The sequence below is a fragment of the Pimephales promelas genome, chromosome 13 (assembly GCF_988280905.1).
Source record: "Pimephales promelas chromosome 13, fPimPro1.hap1.1, whole genome shotgun sequence".
Taxonomy (NCBI): Eukaryota; Metazoa; Chordata; class Actinopteri; order Cypriniformes; family Leuciscidae; genus Pimephales; species Pimephales promelas.
Window position 1 is genome coordinate 24,082,035 of NC_142781.1, and position 25,950 is coordinate 24,107,984.

The 25,950-nt window shown below is 35.8% G+C and overlaps 1 protein-coding gene across 2 annotated transcripts in view; it reads right to left on the reverse strand.

Annotated features, from left to right (window-relative positions):
- Positions 1–808: 808 nt before the first annotated feature.
- usta (uronyl 2-sulfotransferase a) overlaps positions 809–25,950 on the reverse strand; it is a 52,222-nt gene continuing 27,080 nt past the window's right edge. Inside the window, exons 2-8 of one of the 2 annotated variants that reach the window (XM_039693459.2) lie at positions 20,712–20,755; positions 16,253–16,420; positions 11,480–11,559; positions 11,215–11,368; positions 4,309–4,406; positions 3,688–3,845; positions 809–3,512 (exon numbers count right to left, since the gene is read on the reverse strand). In XM_039693459.2, coding sequence (XP_039549393.2) covers positions 3,208–3,512; positions 3,688–3,845; positions 4,309–4,406; positions 11,215–11,368; positions 11,480–11,559; positions 16,253–16,420; positions 20,712–20,755 — 1,007 coding nt within the window. In that variant the 3' untranslated portion in view covers positions 809–3,207. The remainder of the gene's footprint in view (positions 3,513–3,687; positions 3,846–4,308; positions 4,407–11,214; positions 11,369–11,479; positions 11,560–16,252; positions 16,421–20,711; positions 20,756–25,950) is intronic. The other variant, XM_039693460.2, reaches the window with a different exon arrangement.

Here is a 25,950-nt window from a genome sequence, read left to right on the forward strand (position 1 = left end):
GACAAATAAAAAGATTGTTCAATCCTGACAAACATCCATGAACTTAAATTTTATTAAGATTCAAGGTTCCTTGAAAAAAAAAAAAAAAACAACCAGTCTCAACCCAAAGGACAACATTTTGATTAATTCAGTGACTTGATACTTTTAACTCAGTTCAACAAAAAGGTTAGTGGTAACACTTTACATTATGTATGCACTAATAGGCATTAATTCATGTTTAACTAATGCACAGATAATCATGAGTTATTGTATAGCTCATGAAGAGCTCATAATTAATTAATTATTACTGCATCAGCAACTAATAAAGAGTCTATATATGATTAATAGATTAAGTAATACATGAATTTATATTAATTGAATGTGTATTAATTCCTTAATAACATATTTTTTAAACTAACAGTGTAAATTAATGTGTTAATTACCAATTAGGCAAACTATGCACATCAACTTCAGGTTGTCTGCTTTAATCATTAGCTAATGATTTGTAAAGGTATCATTATGCTATGACTTTACTTGAGGCACATATGGGTACATCCCATCCAGACTAAAATGCTTCAGTGAATGAAATAAATGAGTGCAAATAAGTGCATGTGCAAATGATTCAGAGATGTGTTCTTATTTATGCCTAGGTCTGATGATTTGTTCACAAACAAAACACCACATTTTAAATAATAATCAATCCTTATACAAAAATAAAGTTAAAAAAATGTGAAATAATGTTATCAAAAAATAAGAAATAATTATTTGTACGCACAGATTAATAAATATTTTCATAGAGCACATATGAATAAGTTCTACAAACAACAAATGCTGTTAAAATGCTTTTATTTTGAGAGTTTTCCCAATAAAGGTGCAGTTAATTTAATGTTTGCCATTTTCATTCACTTTGGGTATTCAAAACAATAGCCACTCCATCAGTCCGTATGTAGCCTTTAGCTATCAGATGCTTCAATATTTGCCAGCTGTTAGATGTCAAAAAAACAAAAATACACTACCGGTCAAAAGTTTTAGATCAGTAAGATTTTTTTTGTTTTTAAATGAAGTCTCTTCAGCTCACCAAGGCTGCTTTATTTGATAAAAAAAAATGACAAACAGTAATATGTGAACTATTATGACAATTTAAGATGACTTTAAAACATATTTTAAAATGTAATTTGAAAGCTGAATTTTCAACATCATTACTGTTGCTGATTACACATCAGTTTTCAGTGTCGCATGATCCTTCAGAAATCATTCTAATATGCTGATTTTATGCTAAAAAAAAACAAATTATTATTTTCAATGTTGAAAACAGTCGTGTACCATTTCCCCCCTAAAATTCTATGATGAATAGAAAGTTCAAAAGAACAGCATTTATTTAAAATATAATCTTTTCTAACATTATAAATGTCTTTACTGTAACTTTTGATCAATTTAACTCATCCTGGATGAATAAAAGTAATTTCTAATTTCTTTCCCCCCAAAAAATAAAAAATAAATTCTAACTGACCCCAAACTTGAATAGTAGTGATTATGTTACAAAAGCTTTCCATTCAGATCAACTCTGTTCTTTTGAACTTTCTATTCGTCAAAGAATCCTGAAATAAAAAATGTAAAAAACTGTTTTCAACATGGATAATATTCATAAATGTTTCTTGAGCATCATATTATAATAATTTCTGTAGGATCATGTGACACTGAAGACTGGAGTAATGATGCTGTAAATTCAGCTTTGATCACAGGAATAAATTACACTTCACTATATATATTCACATAGAAAACCACTGTTTTAAATTGTAATAATATTTCACAATAATACTGTTTTTTGCTATTTATTTTTATCAAATAATTGCAGCCTTGGTGAGCAGAAGTTCTTCTTTTAAGTTCTAACTTCTTTTAAAAACAAAAAATCTTACCGATCTAAAACTTTTGACCGGTAGTGTATATCTGCTGTTTTTTTTTTCTTCTTCCTGAGATTCATACATGGAATGCAAAAAATACTGCACAATAAATTAAACAATATAAAATCCACATTGAACAATAAACAAGTACACAAGTATACTTAACTGGCAGGTTTAAGAGGAAAGTGTTAAATTCTGTGAGAGCTTATCTATTTAGTCACGTATTAATCACTCTACCAGTATAGTTGGACCTGTAATGAATATAAGTGGACCATTCTTTAGTTAAAACACACAGGTGTTGATCTGTGGAGCAGCATAAAAATGATTTAGAAATCATTATAAAATTCAAATTTGCGCATTTATTTTGTAATTTTTTTTGTCCTGTTGTCAAACTTGTTTTCCTATGAGCCGTCTAATCATTGTTTAGATGTAACTAGCTGGGTATTGTTTGATATCCCAGTAGTTTAACAATCTATTGTACACTGCTGAGCAATACAGACCAGGAAAAATATGTATAGCTGCTTTTTAATTTTGAGGTGAAGTATTAACTGTACTTCAGGTGTGTTTAGCACATCATGTGCCAAATGGAACTTACTTAGGAGCCCAATTTTATCCAACGACTGAACACAACAGATGACACTGTCAAGGCGAACACATTAAACAGTTTAGATGAACAGTGTGCTGCATTTGACATTTTGCAGACATTCAAAAGTGTTTGATGTATTGTAAAATAACCTTCCAAAAAGACTAGCACTGAAGTTCTGGCACAGAGTTGCAGCAGGTTTCGAAAACCAAAGGAAGTGAGTGATGCGATCTGATTGGTGTTTTGAGTTGTTTATTTTGATTACAACAATATTGCGCAGTAATCCTTTTCGCTTTTTTTCACAGGTTTGGCACTTTGTTGTGATCTTCACTTGCCTCAATTGCGTAGTCTGAATGCGTTTGCTTGTGAAAGTTTGGGTTGAGGTCACCCAGGTTCCAGGTGCCTAAAAACTTCCACAGCATATTCTGCTATACCACAATTAGTTCTTTTCCTCCATTTCGACAATCCAACAACATCCCTGTAATTCCAATTGCGTATCATCTCACCAGGAAATGACCACAACCAACTGCTCAATTCCATAAACATAATTGTTAGTTCCTTAAATAACTTTCCAGACCCTTCTGTGCTCCTCTTGAGAGTGTCTCGAAGGGCCGTCCCGTTAAAAACACGGGGATCACTGTTACACACCCAATTTTCGTCCTGGGAATGTTGACTCTACCTCCTGATTGGACATAGACATCAAGCTTATGAGATTTCTGCCATGCCAACCTCAATGGCTAATACTCAGGGCTGAACCATCCAGATGTTGGCCTCCTCTTGCCCCATGTCCTCCTCTTCCTCCTCTTCCTCCTCCTCTTCCAAAGGTTCTTGGGTCCTGAGGGCAAGCTCACGGAGGAAGTCAGGTTCATGAGCTGAGTTCTGGGAGGCGGACTTGAGGCCGATCTTCTTCTTGGTTAAATGGAACTGGTCACGAATGAAGTTGTAAAAGTCGTACTCGTACTTCATCCTTTGGTAAAGCACCTGCAGGGCCTCTATAGTCGGCATGTGCTTCTTCACTGTGCCTGTAAGGTTCCCCATCTTCCAGAATGCTGCAGAGAAATCAGATTTACAAAACTATGAGCCGCAGACAAATCAACAGTGTGTGATTCAAAATAATTTAGCACAACACAGTTTTAATGTGATTTCACTTTTCCATAACCTTCTCGGAAGATTTTTATTTTATTTCTTACACATAAATTCAAAGCAATTAAAAAAAAAACACACTTGGACTCTTGTAGATGCTTAGGACATCACTAAAGTAGTGAGGTAGGAGTCTCTCCAGCAGGAGCAATACATCCTCCAGCTCTTCCAGAATCCCAACAAGTAGGAAGTTCTCTATAACGTTTTGTTTGGCCCTCTCCAAAGCCCAAACTCCAGGCTCTCTGAAGCAGACAAAGAAAAATGACATGAAAACATCCAAATATTTCAGTTTTCAAATACTGAAGAGATTATCTAAAACAGAAACCTGTGTGATGCTCATTCGTCAGTGAAACAGAAAAAAAAAGATTTTTGGTAACCAACAAGTTTTGGTTCCCATTGACTTCCATTGTATTTTTTTCCCATACAACAAGAGTCAATATAGGGAACTGAAACTGTTTGGTTACCACCAACATTCTTTAAAATATCTTTTTTTGTGTGTGTGTGTTTTGCAGATTGCAGAAGAAAGAAAATCATGCAGGTTTTGAACAACTAGCAGGTGAGTGAAATTGCAGGGTAGTAATAAAATCTGCATGATTTCAAAACATCGATTTTAACTCGATAATCTTTACATATAGCGATACACATGCACATATAAATTAATTATAAAACACTCAACGCTAATACCCAAATGAGGGTCATAATTACCTGCACTGAGGGTGTTGTCCACAAAAGTATGGAACAATGTAAAAGAGGCGTGGGTTGGAGCACTCCGGGTAGTTCTCCATGATGCAAACGTTAATGTCCTGCAGTGGAGACATGGGGAAATAAGTCAGACTGACAGAGCAACAGCCAAAAAGAAAGCAGCACATTGAACAAAAAATATGAAATGTGCTTATAAATGATAGACATGCTCATTTTCACTGGACTATATGCTTTAGTACTGTAGCAGCCCCATCCAACGTAGCACCAATCAGTTCTAGTGAACACAAGGGGGCACCACTTAACATTGCAACGAAACAGTCTTCTGAAAGCTATGAGACACCACTGACGGTACATCCAAAACACAATCACTCATCTGTGATGATATTTTATCACTTTATTTGATCCCAAAGCTATAAATCAACATTGGGAACATTAAATGGGAAAATATGTAATCCATGGATACTCACATGCACAACACACAAGAGGAGAGGTCTATGAAACCAATGTATTTTATTTCCATTTTTATCTAGCAAAAAGAAACCTGAGATAAAAACATGGCAATTCTCCCTCTCCCTTGTTTAATTATCAAGACTACAATACGTGAAGTCCTCAGAGAACAATATGGACAAGAATAAAACGATTATATGGAATAACAGGGGAGAAGACGATATGAAGTTTTCCTCCAAACAACAATGCAGCCAGTGTTGCTATAATGATGATACTACGTGAGAACATATTACATGCTGAAAAGAAGTTGTTTCTTGGAAAAGAGGACAATTTGTCAAGTTAACAGCCTCGTCTCTAACTCGTGCACGAGAGAGGTTAAGTAAAGACCACATGGCCACAAGCCTCCAGACGCCACGGACTCCTTCCCTTTCACGAGCCCCAGGTGGGGGAATCACATGCAAGCTGTGGGTCTAAAAGAGAAGGGCCCTCATGCTGGCAGGTAGAAAAACATACTTCAGCGTTAATCTTTCACCGTACAATGGCCTTTACACATGCCAAGTATGAGTCGATATGTGAACATTATTTATCCGCCTTTATTTATTAAGCCCTAATTCAGGAAATTAAAAGGTCCCCTAAAGGTGAAACTCGTTTGCAATACATGTTGTTTAGTCTGGAATATTTTAGAAATTTGCTTTAGGATTATCTCCATATCCTGACCATTAAAAGTATGAAGGTTTTTTAATTATCAGTTACTTTCGAATATTAATGTTTCTGTTAGTTTCTCTGGTTTTGTTTGACTCCTCAAAATGGTGGGTGATTTATGTAATTAAACTGTAGACTTATTTTTTTTGAGACTTCAGACTTATGAGACTTATTGTGCTCGTTTTTAAGATAGTTTTAACTTTCAGTTTTTAAATACCAATCAGCTGGCTTTTTTTAACGGCCCCCCTCCCAAATTTATTTATTTATTTCAAATTTTTAAGCTGATTTTACTTCCAGAGTTTCTGGAAAGAAAACTGCAAACTGTTCAAAGAGCTTTAAACGATTCCAGAAGATGAATATCATCAAGCGAAATGATCACTCATTTAAAAAAAAAATAACAAAAAAGTTTAAGTTTTATAAGGTCAAATGGTCGCCTTGCTCTGTTCTGTGATACATATTCGTGACTCTCCTGTTTGAACTCTTTTATCAAAATGAACAAATCTTTTTTTGTGTCATTTGGTTCATTCAACGAACTAAAAGAACGAGTTGACTCGGGAAAAGAGTCATTCATTTAGATAACTGTTTGATGAGAGTCACGAACACGCATCACATTTGAGCTTATAAAACTTCGCTTGATAAGACCCTAATTCATCGTCTGAAATCATTTAAAGCCCTTTGAACAGTTTGCAGTTTGCACTGAAATTGTCTTTTGGACCTTGAACCGTTTGGTTCCCATTGAAATGCATTACATGTAAAAAAAAAAAAAAATCCTGGAATGTTTTCATCAAAAACCTTAATTTCTTTTCAACTGAAGAAAAAAAATGACATGGATATCTTGGATGACATGGGTGTGAGTAAATTATCAGCAAAAGTTTTTTAAAAGTGAACTACTCCTTTAAAGGCTTTTTATGATTATGATAAACAAAGATAGTCAAATGTGTCCAAACATTTGACTAGACAAAGGCTTGATATCTTGTCATGATATACATACCGGTAGGTATAAGCAATGAAGAAATTACGGTAATCATGAACATTGGTGCAATCCAAGCATCGATGTTCATACTTACTGTAATTTATTCATTGCTTCTACCAATATATATCATGACAAGATAGCCTTTGTCTAGTCAAATGTTTGCTTAAAACTTAATACACTGATTGTGAACTAAAGCTAAAAAACAAACAAAAACCAGATTGTTGTGTTCATCTTTCTTTCACTGCTCTCTAAACGTGTTCATTTGTTGACAATATCAAGCTGATGCACTGGCGATTCCTTCAAAGCAGTGGAGCTCCAGGAGGGCCAGTTCCTTTAACAATACTCACTCTGTCTGTATCTGAATAGAGTCTAAAAGCCAAGAGCGCATCAATGTCCTTTCATCCGCATCTCCACTCACTCCCAATGGAAACACATACAACTCTGATGGATATGCACTTTGAACACAGAGATGCTATTGCTGAAAAAAAAACAAAAACAAGTAAATGTCCCATTTGGACTTCTGTTGACTTTTTGGTTTATAAGAGTATTTAAGTACAAAAAGCCAGATGGTCAAAAGGGTAAATGTCTGCTGAGAACAAAAGGAACAGAAATGTCATCCTCTAACAGATCACCAATTACACAGCAACTTACAGAACAACATCCTCAAGCCCTGAAGAGATAATGGTGCCTTAAAGCTGAGCCAGACATTTAAAACAAACAATTCAATGAGGAGAAAGATGCTTGGTGGAGTGGAGAAAAAAAAAAAAAGTATATTAAAAAAAAAAAAAAAAGGTCTGTTTGAACTTATGAAATTACATATAAAAAGTTACAGCAAATGTCTAGTGTGCTTCTGGCAAACAACCAGAGCAGTAAAACCAGTCAGTGTTTCTCTCTAGAAGGACCCACTTCAGCTCAGGTGACACACTTATTTGGCCTTATGTTCTTGATTCAGTCCCAAGGTGGCCATTTCACTAAGCACCTAGGAACACAGCCATTTACCCCTAAACTACCTCCAGATGGACGTTACCATGCAACATACTTCTGCCTCACACGGAAGAAAGCATTTTTCGGCAAATAAGACATTTAAATACATTTTTAAAAAGCAAATAATAAATGAACAGTTTGGTTTCAAAACGCGATAAACGCCATTTAAAAAAAAAATAAGTTACTGCAAAAATCGGACTTTTCAATACCGACCAGATACAAAACAATGTTTAATTTTACGTAAAATGGGATATCCGCCGTGTTATTATGTAATGTTTTCTCCCTTTCTTTCCAAACCGCGACAAACGCCAGTCTCCCTTTTCTGCAAAATGCCACATATCCGCTAAACCAATCACAACGCACCATTCCACGCAATGTAAACAGTAACGGCAGCGCTTTAACTAACCCGGCTTCCTAGGTTTTCTCTATTTTGTCCTTTCGATCAACAAACAAACAAAAAAATGAATAATTTTGACAGCATTGGTGAACCTGCCATCAGTTTGATCAGTTTACAGCTGATCGCCGTCAAAAAAGTTCAGCGGCGACGTCCCAAGGTTGACAACAGCGATATGCATAACGTTAGATCATGCTTAATAAATCATAATTCATGATGATGTGCTCGTCTTAGTTAATGTTTTAATTTAGGTTTTGTTCATCCATGAAGTCATGAATGAAAAACATTGAACTGTTAAAAAAAAAAAAAACGTTGATAGTTCCTGATGATATTAATATGAATTAATGCATAATTCATTTATCCATGAATTCATGATAATTCATGACATGAACCCTTAAAGTGTTACCGAATATTGTTATATTAAAGCAATGGATTTATAGTATGCACAAGAAATTCAATGTCTATAAAATTTTATTTTGATTAGTTGCATTTTGAAAAAAAATAAATTATTGGATTTATTGCATTTTGGGGAAAAAACGATCTGTTTTTATAATAAATCTTTGGAAATCAAAACCTGGATTTCATTTTTTATTGTTATTATAACCTACAAATGCTATGTGAAAATTTGAAACCGAAAATAGTGGTTTTCATCTTCCCATTTTCTTGCTAAAGAAAACACAGTTTTACTCAAATTCATCAAAATGGATTTATAGCGTTTTGGAACCAAACTCTTCAAATACTGGTTACTGTATTCATAATGCTTGGCTGTATTTGAGCAAAGCAGAGATTAGACGAGATGATCAGTAATAATAGGAGACAAGAAGTCAATCTGCCAGAGAAATACACACACACACACTCTTTTCAGCTTTAATATTTTTTAGTGATTAGTAAACATGGGCAGTACTACAGCTTTGAAGGTCTGCCAGCATACCTCACACAAAAACTTTTTTTTTTTTTTTGTGAGTAATGACCTTACAGAACAACTGAGTTTGGCACTGGCGCAAGTACATTGAATTTTGATCAAAAGTGACAGTAAAGACATTTACATTTTTACCAAAGATTTCTATTTCAAATAAATACTGTTTTGAACTTTCTGATCAAAAAATCCTTTTCAGCTTTGCCATTACATAATTGTTAAAAGGAAACCAGCTTGTAAAATTCCAGTCACAGCAAGTGAAATAGTCCTATTCAGATTATGGGGAAATTCCCAAGTACGTCATAGATTATTACAATTAAACTAAATTTAAAAGGAAAGATAAAAAAAGAAACTTCAATAGCATACCGTCTGAATGCTCATTCTTGACAAAGTGCCCAGCTAGTACAGACACATAAATCAAGTAAACAGATATGTTTAGTGTGAGATAGATCACAAGCCACCGTAATCCTAAACTATAAAAACAGAGATGTGGTTAACCAGGCCTCCAGGAGGAGAGACGATCTTAAGAAGAGGTTAAGTCCCTTATGGTGAAGGTTTGATTATTATACAGTATATATATTGTAGTCTCTCATTAGCTAAGATAAGTTCAATTCCTACCGTAACAGAACTGCTACTGTCTGTCACATGTGCTCGTTTAAGATTATAAATCATCTAAACAATTGAATTAAAATGGTTAGTTGTGGAAGATATTTGTTAATTATTTTTTAAAAATGTAGTGTGATATGGAGTTAATATTATTCAAAGTGAGTTAGCAACATTTTTAAACTATAAAGCAAATAAAAAAATAAAAAAAAAACTTTTTAAAAATTAAAAAAAAAAAAAAAATTAAATGAATTGTCATCTTTACTCTTGTATGGAAGTAAAATAATGGCAAATGATTTTGAAATAAAAATGCTTGTTGAAAAAATATTCATTGTATTAACCATGCTTGTATTTTAATGCATTGTATTTTTAGGGCTTGCATTTTATGCTATTTTTATGGTTTTATCATAATATTCCCTTTTTGAAAGTCAATAACCTTAATTTCACTAATGACCATAATTGGTACTATAGTAAATACACCATTGTTCAAAAGTTTGGGGTTGGTATGATGTTTTAATGGTTTTTAATTAAGATGTCTCACCAAGACTGCATTTAGTTATGAAAAATAAATACATGGTAAAATTTTAATCACAATTGAAATTTAAAATATAAAAAAATGCTCTATTTGTATATATTTTAAAAACTAATTTATTCATGTGATTGTAAGATTGTAAGACTTCAGTGTGACATTACAAAAAAACATTCAAATAAAATAAGTTGCCTTTTACCTAGTTGTTAATGTGTTGGTCTGTCTTGGTGTTATCTTGTTTCATACATTGTGATCTGAACCTACTAACTGAACCATGCTAACCTGCCAGATCTTGACCCCTACTCAGAAGAAATATTCATAGATTAATCTCATTTCACCGGGTATAGCATAAATTAACAGAGAAAGCGGCCTGGACTGAATTGACTAGTAACTTGATGAAGAAAAGGTCCCAGTTAATATTCCAGATTAATGCGTGTCTGGGAAACTGGCCATTTATGTTTTATGAAAAACAGATATGAGCCATAATTCTGTCACAATCCTTAGTCGACTGAAGTAATTCTTTGAGCGATGCCAAGTTTTCATATGATTGTCTTGAGTTTCGTCATTTATGTAGTTTTTTTTCCAAATCAGTGGTTAGAGCATTTAGCGACGCAATTGACTGAAAAAGAAAGTATGACTAATCAATTCCTGAACATTCTGCTCACATTGTCTGAGCTAATTTCCAAACATACAGCCAGACTCTTGCACCCACTCTCACAAACACTCATTGTGCAACAAATACATTCCCAAGGGGAAATAGAGTCCGCTGCTATTTTCTATGTAAACTTGTGTACATAAGTACATCAGTTTGAATAGGTAAATTACAAGTCTTAATATGTTGCAGTACACTAATCTACTTGGTTACTCAAGTAACCTCAGTTCCCCGAGTTAGGGAATGAAGTATTGCATAGCTATACGCAGAGGGAAAACTCCTTTTTCTTGATTTACTGACACCTATATGTAAAACACATTTGCAGCTGGCCCATTGAGGGTCTGGCTCACTCATAGGCTGTGCTGCAGCAACTACACATCCAATGGCGCAGACGTCTCACTCGAGATCACTCTACATCATTACACGTCAGAGCCTGTCAGGGGGCGTGGCCTCAGCCTACAGTATATTAGTCCCCGAATTCGCCATTATAGCAAGTTTTTATGACTGAAGCGACAATGTAACCTAAACACAATTAAATAATTTTGTACTTTTTACAACCTGTAACATTTTCCTCACACATTACATCTCAAGCATGCTCTTGTATCCTTGCTCTAACTTTAAAAATATATATATATATTTGGGGCAATATAATTTATATGAAAATTAGGAAGAAGAATTTAGGAAGAAGAATTTAGAAAGAGTCTCTTACCAAATATCTCTCGTCATCTTTCATCTGGGGTGTGCGGATCAAGTGATTCTGCTCTCCTCTCCAGTCCCCAAAACGACGAAAAAAGTAATTGGAGAGGAAACGGTTAATGGGATCCCTGATGATGTTTATATAGACAGGCTGTTCTATCCTAAACCTGAGAAAGAAACAAAGAGAATGAACACTGAATCCATTACTAATTTAATATCTTTATCTTGGACCAGGTCAGATCAGATACATTCAGATAAATAATTTCTGATTTGCTTACCTTGTGAAATTGAGAAAGTGAACATGCCTGGTGTAAAGAAAAGGCTGTGGAATAGTGCTAATGTTTCTCATCAAATCCACCTGGCAAAAAATCAACACAAATAAACTGAGATCAAAATGCATGTTACATAACTGTTCATGAGCATCTCTTCATTCAACAACACTGACAATTATGATAAATCAAAATAATAGTGTGGGTGCAACAAGTTACAATCGCAGAGCACTTTTTTTTTTACAATATTTTATCCACTAGAAGCATCGGCTGCACGACATAAGTATATACTTCCTGTTGTGATTTTTTTTTTCATTAATAAAACAGTAAACTGTATTTTAAATGAACCATCTAACCTTTTAGGCCTAACAGGCTATCAATTGTAACACTCTGAAACACAATGTACTAAACTACATACTGTTCTGTGTTTTTGTTGTATGTTGTGTTGCCATACTTTGACTTTGGTTGTGGGAGTGTATAAATAACAAAAATGGAAAATAACTTGTGATCATGAAGTACCTGGTAACAGAAGGGTTTGCATATGAAGAACCAATCAAATTGTAGGTAAAATTATGTAATGCATCATGACATTGTTGCCATACCCCTATTCTATAAAAACTTCTTCTATAAAAATGCTTCTTCTAAGGGAAAGTTTTCAGGGAAAATGTCTAGAACTCCCATCCGGCCGTGATTAAAGCATTTAGAGGACATTTGCTGAAGTCTGTCTGTTAGCAAGTTAGAGTAGGATTAGACTCCGCTAAAGAAGTCGACTGTAGACTCGCTGAAGGGGGACGTCGATTATAGAGGAGACCCAAGTACGTAGTTAGGTTTAGGGAAAAATCTGTCACACACAAATAAATAAAACGCTTACAAACAAATGAATTACAGGGTATATACCAAATTAACTATAATTAATTAAAACTGCTGTCTTCAGTGGCTAGAAAACAATATTTTTTCAGCCACAGCGTTGGATCTATTTAAAAAAATAAATCATAAACGATTTGCAAGTAGTTTCAAAGTGAATTTCAGAATCACACACACACACACACATCTTTATGGGGACTCTCCATAAACATACAGTTTTTACAGTCAAAACCCCTAAATCTACCCATCCCAGAAAACTTTCTGCATTTTTACAAAAAAAAAAAAAAAAAACTCATTCAGTTTGATTCATGAGGACATAAATTTAGGTCCCCACGGTGACAAGTTCACATGAGGCGGTGTGCATTTAGGTTGAATTCCCCACCGGGACAGAAAAACAAACTTAAACACACACACACACAAAAAAACATTCTTCGCGTGGATGGTATGTGGTGCAGTGGAAAGAAGCTGACTTCTCATTACCTTAATGTTTCCTAATGAGGGCCAGCTGGGGCCCCAGTCAGCTCTGATGTGTCTCTAAATGCATGTTACAGTCTCTACAAACATACCTATACAGGCATAAGGAGACTTAACAATCTCTATAACAGATCGGCATACGAGGGGCGGGATGGCGTAATGCAGGTCTGGTGTGCCAGGACGGTATGTGTAGAGTGCAGCACTCGACAATAGCTTCCAGAAGTTTCTGGCTTGGAAAAGACCACCCTCAGAATTGAGATTTCATACCGAACTCTAAACCTCTTTATACCCCACATCTCCGTCGAACAGCTTACCACACTGTAACAAGTGCCCCACTTAAGCTTTAATCTTTTATCAAAAGCGGCATATCAAAGCCAAAACACACATTCTGTAACATCCTGGAGGTAGTGACATCATCTTAATGAGATTTCCTGTGCTGTAAACGCTTATATGGGCACCGACGTGGCCATGCAATGTACAGCTAAAGTAATGATATACGAGGTGTTGATAGAACCACATCATAAGTAACACCACCTCAGGTTGTGTGACACTGGGTAAGCAGTCTGCGGTTTGGTGTTTCGAGGCTAATTAAAAATGTACAGGTCTTATTATAATGACATGCCAGAATAAACATTAGTGTGACACGATGCTTTATTTTGCTTACGAATACACAGTTTAGGTCAATTATAAAGTTTTTTTTTCTTTTTTTTCTAAAATGTTTTAACAGTTAAAGAATTTTGGTGGAAAAAGTATCACAGTTTCCACAAAAATATTAAGCAGCACAATAAGATTAATAACTATGGAAGCTTGTTTCCGCCATTGAATAAAAAAATATAATAAAGAATTGTGACTTTTTATCTTACAATTCTGACTTTTTTTCTCACAATTCTGACTTTTTTTCTCAGAATTGCGTGATATAAAGTCGCAATTGCGAGTTATAAAGTCAGAATTGTGTGTTATAAAGTCAGAATTGCGAGATATAAAGTCAGAATTGCGAGATATAAAGTCAGAATTGTGTGATATAAAGTCGCAATTCTGAGAAAAAAAGACAGAAGTGTGACTTTTTTTCTCACAATTGCGAGTTTACATCTCGCAATTCTGACTTTATAACACATAATTGCGAGTTTATATGTCGAAATTCTGACATCTTTTCTCAGAATTGTGAGATATAAACTCGCAATTGCGACTTATTAGGCCAATTTTTTTTCCCCCATCAGAATAGTTTAAATCTCACAATTCTGACTTTATATCATGCAATTCTGACTTTATAACTCGCAATTGCGACTTTATATCACGCAATTCTGACTTTATAACTCGCAATTGCGACTTTATATCACGCAATTCTGACTTTTTATCTCGCAATTGCGACTTTATATCTCGCAATTCTGACTTTTTATCTCGCAATTGCGACTTTATATCACGCAATTCTGACTTTATATCTCGCAATTCTGACTTTATATCTCGCAATTCTGACTTTATAACTTGCAATTGCGACTTTATATCACGCAATTCGGACTTTTTATCTCGCAATTGTGAGAAAAAAAGTCAGAATTGTGAGATAAAAAGTCGCAATTATTTATTTTATTTTTTTATTCAGTGGCGGAAACAAGCTTCCATAAATAACAATAATATATAACTAAATAAATAAAAAATCATAACAAAGTATCTTTTAATCTAGTTGCTGAGCTGCAACTTCTCAGGTCAAGCACAAGAACATTAACTTTAAACAAACGTATCTGGAATAGATGACCACTGATGGTTAACAGCAGAGTGTTCACAATTTTCATATTTGTTTGAATATGAAATACCCCTTTAATGACAAAACCTTGTTCTACACGATCATATTATGATTGTTTAATTGTTTAATTTGTACTTGTCTCATTGAAAGCTCAGACTGAACATTCCCTTTATATGCACAAATAAACTTTCTTCTCTAAATGAGAGTTTTATGACCCTTGTCCCACAGAGAAATTTACATTTGGTTAGGAGACTCTGCAGATGCTCCAATGCTACAAATAGGTCATCAGCCACAATCACAGCTTACAGACAGAGAAAACAAGGACTGGAAATGCACTTAATGCACACAAAGAACGTTATGCTAATGCTAACTAATTATGGATGAAGCCGAGGGGTTAATTCTCCAAGCAAGATCAATGGTTTATCAGATTATTAAATTTCACTTGTGTAAAAATGATACAAATCAAAACAAGATTATTTTATGGAGTTAAGATTGGTATTTTATGTTCAGGAGACAGAGTGCTGTCCCACTGGATCATACAACACCTTCACACCTTACAGTAGTTTCACCAACCAGGTATAGATATTTGTTTATGTAAAATTCCACGATAAATAATCTCAGTCTCAAACAGAACACAAAAGAAGATATTTCAAAGACCGTTGGGGTCCAGATGTCTTTAATTCTATGTACAAAAAGATATTTTGAATAACTCTCTTAATAATAATGAAAATCAGCACAAAAACAATAGGGTTTCAGCACTTCGTGCTTGAACCCCTAATAAGAAGACACCGTTTTGACGATTAAAGCGCCACCTATGGTCAAATTTCCATGAAACTTGGCATGCTTCCTCACCATGATCTGACACATATGCTCATCAATTTTTGTGAAGTTCCGACTTTTCCTTTGGCATTTATTGGCTTTTGACTGTATTTTGATACAGACCACTATCTAAATGACCCTGTTACAGCCAATCAAAATTTCAACTTCTCTTCAATAATTACTTATCTAGAGAGTCCAGAGAATAGGCCTAGACTGGTTTGGTTCCAATGGGGCAAAAAAAAACATATTCTCTCTCTCATCTTTCTGAACACACACCACCGTTTAGGACAGTTAGTCTTTCTGATGGGAAAGAAACCTGTATGTGTTCTGAGCTTACTCCTGTAAACACACACATTTATTATTAGCTTTGAGTATTTACCGTACATCTAACCAGTTTACACATTTGAAAACCTATGAATAATGTATCACTCAGAAAAAAAAACATTTTATTCTACGGTTCTGAAAGGTCCCATGCTGTCCAGAATTATGAGTGTACTCTGGGATATACAAGGATATAGTCTTCATTTTCATGTTAGTCACTTTCATTTCACTCCCCCACTCAACAAACGCATACGAGTGTTATTTAATCAGCTTATTTATTTGAGCTTTTCATAGGTTGAGTTTAGCTGTGTGGAGGTGTGGTGGCTTGACTCTACCCAAATGGGATGACAGAATATTTTCTTTTCCTCTCCGCAAAGGAAGAAAGTGTGTGTTTTTCTCCACAATGAGTGCCATTCGGATGTGTTTCATTGCCGCTGGCATTCAGTGAGCATTTCCCTTGGCAAACACCTTTATTTAATCACATCAGCAAGTTTTCACAGTATGTTTTTTTATATAAGTGTACTTTACAACTTCTCGGAGACATTAGTTGCCTCAGACACACTCACCCATCCACTGACCTGCTCATGCTTTGTGAGTCTGGTTTTGTTATGGATGTCAGAGGACACCAGGTTAAACTGGTGCTTTTCTGCCAAAATCCTCAGCAGCAGGACAACTGTCCGACTTCCACACTTGCCAACCCTGTTGTAGATCACCTGGCTTGGGAATGGCAGCTCCTAGAGACACAGGCATTGAAATACATAGTTATTAGGAAGAAGACGACGACTTTACGTATGTTCCTGCAGGCCAGCATCCTAAATGGAACTGGGTTTGGAGAGACGCTCTGTCCCCTCTGTGTATGTAATATGAGAAACGCTCCAGAGAACAAACATTTATGTCAAAAGCAGTCTGTGTGTTTGCTGTAGTGAAGTTGAAAATCATGTCACACATTCATACATAGTCACGCTCACTTTTATTCAAGTCTGTACATACACCCCTCCTCCTCTCTGGAGTCTCGGGACTCCTTCAAGCCTTTTATTATTTGGTCTCTCTCAGTCTCACACTCCATAATGTGGAACTGCCCTCTCTCCCAAAACAACAAATGCGTTCAAGTTCAGAGAGAATGCCCTCTTTTCACCTCGCACACACATAAGAGGCCTTGTCTGAGCCCAGCTGCCTTGCCATTTCTCCCCCATCCAGTTTTCCTCCATTTCTCTCCCTCTCTCAACATTTAGTCCTGTCTCACTCTTCTTCTGAGATACATCACGCTTCTATATATGTCCTTCCTACTCTAATGCAAAATAGATGCATCCTGCTATTTTTAGATTGTTCCGTTTCAGAAGCCTACGTATATAGATCCATATTTAAACAAAAAAAATATATTACTGACCCCAAACTTTGAATGTGTAAGAAATTAATACTTTTATTTACAAATACGCATTACATTGATCAAAAGTCAAAGTAAAGACATTTACATTGTTAAAAAGTTTCTATTTCAAATAAATGCTGTTCTTTTGAATCAAGTAGTATACGGAAAAGTATTAAGCAGCATAACTGTTTTCAACATTGATAGTAAGAACATCTTCTTGAGCACCAAATCAGCATATTATAATAATTTCTGAAACATTATGTCACAGAAGACTGGAGTAATGATGCTGAAAATTCAGCTGTGCCATCACAGGAGTATATTACATTAACTATGTTTTTCCTCAAACACATGCAGGCCTAATACTTTAGTTTCGACCTTTTTCTCTCTGTTCTGGCCTTCAGCACACTAAGACGGTGCTTTTATTAATAAAAACAAAGCTTTTTGAAAACTTTTTTCGATATAATTGAAAACACCGTTTTCACATTGTAGTGTGGACTGTGAAAACTGAGGTATTTTTAAAACGATGAAGCACGTTTAGTCATGTGACTTACATTGTACCGATAGATATTCATATTTAGTCGGTATTGTGCTTGTTATGGGTTATTCACTTTCACGTGACAGTTGCTAAAATATGTTACTTTGCGCACTCTTGTCTTCATATCACAATACTGCAAAGATGACAGAATTTAATCGCATTAGTGGTCCTGCGGAGAAACATGAGAAACAGTTGCGTTTTAGACCAAACATATAATGGTGAGTGAGTGAGACCAGGACGCATCAGTAAATTGTGAAATATTTTGCTAAATAAAATGATGGTTTACGCATGCGCCGTAAGTTGAACTTAGCGACTTCCAAAGTTTCAGTGTGGATGGGAATTATTTGGAAAACTCTAGTGGAGACTGGAGCTAACATACTGTAGTATTTTTGTAGTATGTTTGTGTGCAAGTATGTTGAGTTCTTGTTAGATCTGTAAACGTCTGTTCAGAGTTTGAGTGTTTTCCACAGCTGTGAGGTGTTAAAACTGGTTGTTATCATTGCTGGCTTTGAGTCTTTTAGTAACTGTGGGGGTTTCAGCTACCAAAGACATTACCAAACTAGACGGATCCACACAAAACATTATTACCTACCTTACTTTCTTATTCAGGAAGTCATCATTTGTTTAACTCTGAGCTGTAAAATTTTATACATACTACACTATATTTATATATAGAAAGCACAAGTGTGTGTGTGTGTGTGATTTCAATCACATTCTTGTGCACATCTGGTCTCTATGGTAAGATATACATTTTTTTTTATTTTAGGTTAACATTGCTTAAATTCCCTTGTGATTATGGCAATCTGTTTTAAAAGTTGATAAAGGCTGGATTAATAAAAAACAGTGGAAGAAATAGTAAAGGGTAGTATGCTACTATGCTATTCTGAAGTTCCTAACCCTGAGTACAGCTCTGTTAGCCAAGCAAATCAGGTCAAAGCAAATATAGGTTGTCTCTAAAGCAAATCAAGCTTGACCACTATAATTAAATATGTATGTTTGAGTCTCTTTCTATTTCAGTTTCTGTCTTTGGACAGCTGCTGATGCACACACTCTCATCTTTGTCCATCTTTGTGGCTTAGGTCGAAGATGAGCATTTTGATCAGTCCACAATCCAGTGAAGAAAATCTTGTGTCTCCTCTTTATTATTCTTATCTTCATCCACTTTTACTTGCGATCGTATCTTAATAGGATTATTAAATATAAATATAACTAGACCAAATTGCCATTGTATAGGGAAGATAACATTTACATTTAGTCATTTAGCAGACGCTTTTATCCAAAGCGACTTACAACTGAGGAATAAACCAAGCGAGTCATCGTGAAGATGCAAAAACAAAACTACTATTACTACAAAACGTTCCCATAGACATTGTTAAACCCTCAAAAAACACAAGTCGCTAGGGGAATATTTATCAGAATGTTTTAACAAATATTATTGCTCTCAGGGGGCAGGTTATTGCATAAACTGTAAATAAAAACTTATTTTACAGAGGCATTGAGGCCTCTCGAGTGTATATTCAATACAGGAAATGTCCATTCTTATCACAGAACAATCCCTCTAGTTAGAAACAATAAAACGTACTTAGTTTGTACCATTTACATTTGAAAAACGGCATCATTAAATTCTCCTGTTCTCTTCTGGACTCATTTGTAAATATGCGAGTGTCATGACACAATACGATCAATGAATCATCCCAGCATTCCAAAGTCTCTGAATCATTTGAACCCATTTCATCAGAGACACACACAAAAAAAAAAAAAAAAAACAGAGAAAACCAAAAAGGAAAATATCAGCGCAGAGAAATGAGTGTTACACTCTGGAGTTATTTTTGACCACAAAACACTGATTAGAACACTAAACATACAATCATAAACATAAATCATTTGACATCTACAGGGAAATCGAACCAAGTTCACTCAGTCTCGAACATGTAACAAGTGCTTTGAGACTTGTCTTAAAACAACTGTCCTGCTATAACACGTATAATAACTCCTTTTTTCAACAAGTCTCTATAAAAACCATGACAGACCACAGCGGCTTCAACCCTACTATTATGAAATGGACCCATCGTTCATCCTCTGAGCAAACCCAGCTGAAACTTTCACTGAGCTTAACCTCTTTTGCAGAGTGCGTACAATGACACTCCTCTTAAATCAAGCTTTTTCTTTCCACTCATTCCATTTCAGTCTCTAATCTGGGTGTCTACGATCAGAGTTGTCCTCTTCGCAGGAAATGCTGATAAGATTAGTTTTCATGAGTGTGTGTGTGTTAAGTTTACTTTCTCAACAGCTTGTTTTGCCCTTTTGTTGACCCAGAAAATGTTACTTTCTTAACAATTTCCCTGCCAGCTAGGGCTGTCGTGTTTATGGAATTTCCCTTGCGATAATGTTGAGTGCCTCAATAGCACGATATTACCATAGACAGTAAAAGAAATGGACACAGCGACGCCATTGATTTCAAAAGAGAAAAAAAGCTGATAGCCAGGCGTTACTGAGCAAGCTCAAACTGAACCAGTCACGTGAGTAACCTGTATGTCATCTAGAAGCTGTGCCAAGGGAAATCTGAATAATTCCCTTCCGAATCTCACAGAGAAAGAGAAAGTGAGTATTGGCTGTCCATGAGCTAGAAGCAGGATCAACTTTATGACTCTCTATGGGCTTCTCCCTGGACTTTATCAGACTTTATGCCTCCACGTCCCCCCATTTATTATTTGATAAAATAATAAATATTTTTCTTTTAGAGAAACTGACCAATACTGATACTGCAAGACCCAAGTGCGTATAGAAATTGGTAGCTTAAACAGCAATGGTTTTGCCAGGCTGTGATTTAAACTGATAGCAACTGGCTATTAATAGAAAAACATTCAATATATACCACTCAAACTTCCTCTTTCATTAGGAAATACATCAACACAGGAAATAGAAATGCATTAGTCAAACCATTTCATGGGGTTGTTAAATGTGTATGTGTCACTGTCAAGTCTTGAAATGTTTTCCTCTAGTCTGGGAAGGCCAAAATAACAGGACAAACGCAGACAGGGATGTTTTGTACAGTACATTTCAAAGGAAATGAGAGCGAAAAAGAGTTTGATAATGCAAAAAAAAAAAAAAAAAAACAACTTACCCTTGGTGTGGGAGGCCCGTGGTCGTCAACAAAAGTGGATTCTCCTGTGAAGAAAATAATGTCAGAGTGAGCTGCTTACATAAAACATCTGTTATTTAGTAAATCATAAGCTTAGGGAACAATGCAGACAAAAATAAACTTTTGTAGCACATTCAGTGAAAAACTATATTTTGGAATAGAGCAGACTCAGCATCTGAGATGTATCTGCAATGAAATTCGCATGGGAGCCAGATGAAATCCACAGTGTGGAAACGGAAGTGCGTTTCTGTGGGTGTTTGAGAAACAACGCCTTCTGTTGTACAGCAGTACAGCTAAGAAGTAGACACTCTTTCATCTCCTCAAACAAGGGTCTCCTCTTTAACCTCTCCAGATGGCATGCTGGAATCAGTGATGTTCTTCCTGTTAAAGGGATCGTTCATTCAAAACATAATTCATCATTTACTCACCCTCATGTCTTTTAAAACCTGCACAACTTACTTTTTCTGTGGAACAAAAATTAAACATTTATAGTGGAACGTGCAACCTGCTCTTTTCAGTGAAAGTGAATGAGGACCACAGCTGTCAAGCAACATTTTCATTGAATCAACATCATAAGTTACATTTCGGTCTGTTTCTCATACAAACTTTGGCCTTCAAAGTCATATAAGTCATATGATCATATGGATCACTTATTATGCTTGAGCTGGTCCCCATTCACTTTCATTGTGTTGAATAGAACAGCTCAGATATTTAGCTGAACATTTCATTTTGTGCTGCATGCAAGAAAAACAGTCATTCAGCTTTGAACTGACATGAGGGTGAGTATTTTCATTTACACATTGAGGTGCACTGCTCCTTTAATGCTATCTGTTGTGCTCTGCCTGTGTCCGTCCGCTGAATAAATAACCCATCCAGCAACACAGAGCTGCTATACTTCTCAGCCTATCTCAACTTTCCCAGAATGAGGCAGAGTAAAATGAATGAGATATTCATAGACAGAGATTGATGCATTCTCATCCTCAGTGCAAAACGTCATAAATCTTGAATACTTTTTCAGCACAGATACATCACAAACCAACAGAAGGAACAACAAAGAGAATGTTCTGTCCTAGACTGATGGTGGCAGTAATGCAACATCTTTCAGCATGTGATACAGCATATGTAAATAAAAGTAAATATACTTTCTTGAGACATGATTCTTGTGTTTACCGAATTATATGCACTACCATTTAAAGGTTTGGGCACAGTTTAACATCTTTACCTTTTATATGTCAAAAGAAATTTAGATTTTTCAATTCATGACCCCTTTAACAAATCGGATAGATATACGATCTGCAAAAATGCATGAAGTGAGTGCCCAGGTGTAAACAAGCCCATTGATGTAGTTCAGAAGAGTAGAATTTATTTGAAATAGAAATCTTTAAGTCAAAGTCATTTTTTAGATAAATTTAATATGTCCTTGCTGAATCAAAAACTCAGTTTCTGTTTAATCTATCAGAAGTATCCATCAGATTTCATGTTCCTCATATAGTGGCTGTTGTCCCCACTGAGATCTTGTTAACAGGACCGTCTCTTTTTTTTCTTTTGCATTTTACAATGGGCGAATCTCCAGTTGACACTGATGATTGTCGTTTTAAACCTTTCTGGGTCCGCCATCAAATTGATAAGTTTAATTATATCAAGTGTGTTTTGAGAAAAGGCTATAAATCTCCACCTCCAACATCCTCACACACAATATAGCCTACTAGCTGATGTACTACTACCTTCTTTACAGATGTGACGTAATGACGCAAAGACATGCTCCATTTCCTGAGGAAATCCACCAGTACCACTAGAATTAAAAATATTATTACAAGCTTATCGTTTTCAATCAAGCTAAGGCAAGCAGATAGTTTAGAACACTGGCTGGTTATCTACTTGCTCAAAAAATTATTTGGGATCATTTTTAACCCCCAAAAAAGTTACTGACTTGTAGGATTACAAATTTATTTAAATGTTTAATTTAGATTTCCAATACAATAGTATTTTATATTCAGAAAGTTCATAAATGATGAGATCAGGAAATCTATATTCCCGACTCTCCTAATCTATCGGTCACCTGATGTTTTTAAGTTCCCGTCTCAGTACGAGAAGTCCTGACTTGTCCTGTTCTCATGTCTCAGCTCATTTACATGCTTTGTTTCAGAGTTTCCCCCCTCAATGTAAATCCCTCCGCCTTAACATTTATAAAATTGCAATGTAAAGTTCTCTTAGTAAGACTAGACGATGACTGCAGCTACCAACAGCTTGTATTCTTAATAAAGAATCCTGATGAAGATGCAACAAAGTTTCCTGGTTTTCGCTTCTGAGTTTTCAAACACTTAAGAAGAAAAAAAACCCCCACACATATACATACATACATATATATATACATACATACATATACATACATACATACATATATATATATATATATATATATATATACATACATATACATGTAATATTTAAATTAAGTTAAAAAGTAAATATTTAGAAAGTTATTAAAAAACTTGTTTTGTTTTTACTATATATTTATATATATAGTTTTATATAGTATATATTTATAAAAATATATATTTAAATATTCTGTTTTAGAATAAAAACATCATGTAAATGACAAGCGACAAACTCTTGATATAATTTGTTACATTTTCAGCATTACAATGTCTTTAAAACTGAATAAGAGTAGTACATGCTATACTGCTGTAAAAACAGGCCATTTAAGCCTCATAATGACCTTGTCCTAAAATGTACTTATCACTACTATCAGGATTAAGTAGTTTGTGGGGGGCTTGCTTAATTATCCACCAACAGCCCAATTGCCCTATTTACCCCCTATGCCGGCACCCTCGGACCAGGCTTTGGTCTGCATTGCACTTCATCTGATAATGGACCTTCATAACCCCTCAAAGCCAATTAGGACCTGCACTAACTACTCATCCCGGCTGCAGTCGTCTGGGGTCAGATTCTCAGACTCCAGGAAAGTCATTCAGGTCGCCAGGCTTGGAAATAATTGGAGACCAACGCAGCAGAAATGCAAAACATAAACAGAGGACTTCTGCAGTGATTAGCATGGGCCAGTTGCATGAAACAGAGAGTGGGCGAAGGCTGGAAAGAAATCAAGCAGCGGTGCATTTCTGTCAACTATATTTATGGGTTGTGTTGAAACTGGTACAAAGCTTGCTTTGGTTATGAGAGGATCATTAATAACCTATAATTAAGACACAAAAAGTCATAATGACATTGATGGAAAAAGCCACTAACTTGGCATACTCAGACACTAAATTCCCCAGCAGGAACATTTAAAAGCAAAATCAATCGTTCACATAAAGTATCCTTTTTTTGTCTTTCACAAAGCAAACCATTCTCTAAAATGGAATTTTAGAGAACCTGGCTTGCCTTAGGAATGCTGTTGTTTGTGTTGGAATTCCATAAACACATGCTTTCGGCATGTAATGTTTAATTAGAGTTATGAAATTGGTGACTCTTTAAAGTATGGTTTAGAGATGATGAGGAGAGCCAGAAATACTCCAGAGGCAGAAACAGGAAGCCACACAGGGTCGAAGTCTCAGTTGTGAGGTACACAAAACACAAAAGCCACTAGGCTATTTTCATCTAGTCTACATTTTCAAATCACATCCCGTAATAATCTGTGACCGCAGGTAGAACATTCTCGAGACGTTTGCGTACTAAAGGAGATTACATGAAGATTAAAGCAAAAAACATTGGCTCTTGCTCAACATTCTTGTGAACTCAAAGTCTGGTTAGATCTGATTTTAGGGTACAAGCAAGCCAACCATCCAAAGCAAAGTGTTAGCATGAACCTGTTGTCAACAGTCAGCCCTCAATTAAATAAATGTATAGACTTCCATTATACAGTAGATAACATTTAAAGTGGATCAAAACCTTTCATCAAAGTTATACAAACATTTTGAACAAAATGCATTCTTGTCTTAGGACAAGTTTGATTAACTTTGAGCAACTTCAAATGTTGGCTACTTTACATATATGTGCATGCAGTCTCACAATAAACTTTCCACATATTGAACACCACATCAAAATTATTTCAGTATTTTTTTGTTGTTTCTTTTTTAACATTCTGTCTGGAAGCCATTGCCTTTAATTGTGCTGTGGATTCTAAAAAGTTCTTCCAACCAGCCAAATGCGGGTGCATTTCAACAGTGGTGCGTAAATAGCTCTTTGGCGAGTTGAATTTTTATGATATATACATTTTTCAATTGTAGTCTTTTAAAAAAAAGTAATCTGAAATAATTAACTAGTGCAATGTAGTGTTGTCAAAAAGAACATTTTTCAATACATATCGATACTGAAATATCTGAAATGCTTCCAATACTCGTTTTCCGCAGAATAGATACACAATACCAGCGCTTTCTCACAGTACTAAAGTATTGAGTATGAGTTCCTTTTCAATGCTTCTTGCACTCGAACAGCCAAATACACAAAATAATACCAAAATGCAGGTCTTGGTGTAACCCCTCACACCCGGGTCCAACTCGACCCGCTCCGAGCAGGCCTCGAACCCGGGTCTCCAGCATGAGAGTCAGGCACTCTAACAAGGAGGCAAAAGACTGCAGCCTCTAGCGTCTGTCGCTAGAGCGCCTATTGAGATCGGGGAGTGAGGTTTACTCACACAGCAACTACTAGCTGGCCTCCGTTACACTCACCCCCCTAAACCTCACTCTCATCCGGGTCACGGCACCAATGTAACCCCTCACACCCGGGTCCAACTCAACCTGCTACGAGCGGGCCTCGAACCCGGGTCTCCGGCATGAGAGTCAGGCACTCTAACAAGGAGGCTAAAGACTGCAGCCTCTAGCGTCTGTCGCTAGAGCGCCTATTGAGATCGGGGAGTGAGGTTTACTCACACAGCAACTACTAGCTGGCCTCCGTTACATTGGCAAGTAATCATGTAAACAGTCAGTTAAGTGAATGTAAGCTGTTATGCACATGTAACAGTATAATGGGTCCGTGCTTAAGGCCATAAGTGACAGCAGTCTAATATACCTGCTGCCAAATTATGAGATGATATTTTAAAAAATAAAAATAATGCCAGTTTTTGCCCATGGTATCGATGTCAATTGTGGCCAGTGAAAATGCTGAGTGGCTAGTAACTTTGGAAAAACCACAAGCCACTGTGACTGGTGAGTTGTCACGCCCTGTCAATCATTAAGAAAACAAATAATTAGCTAAATAATTAGCGCAGGGCAACAATTAATCG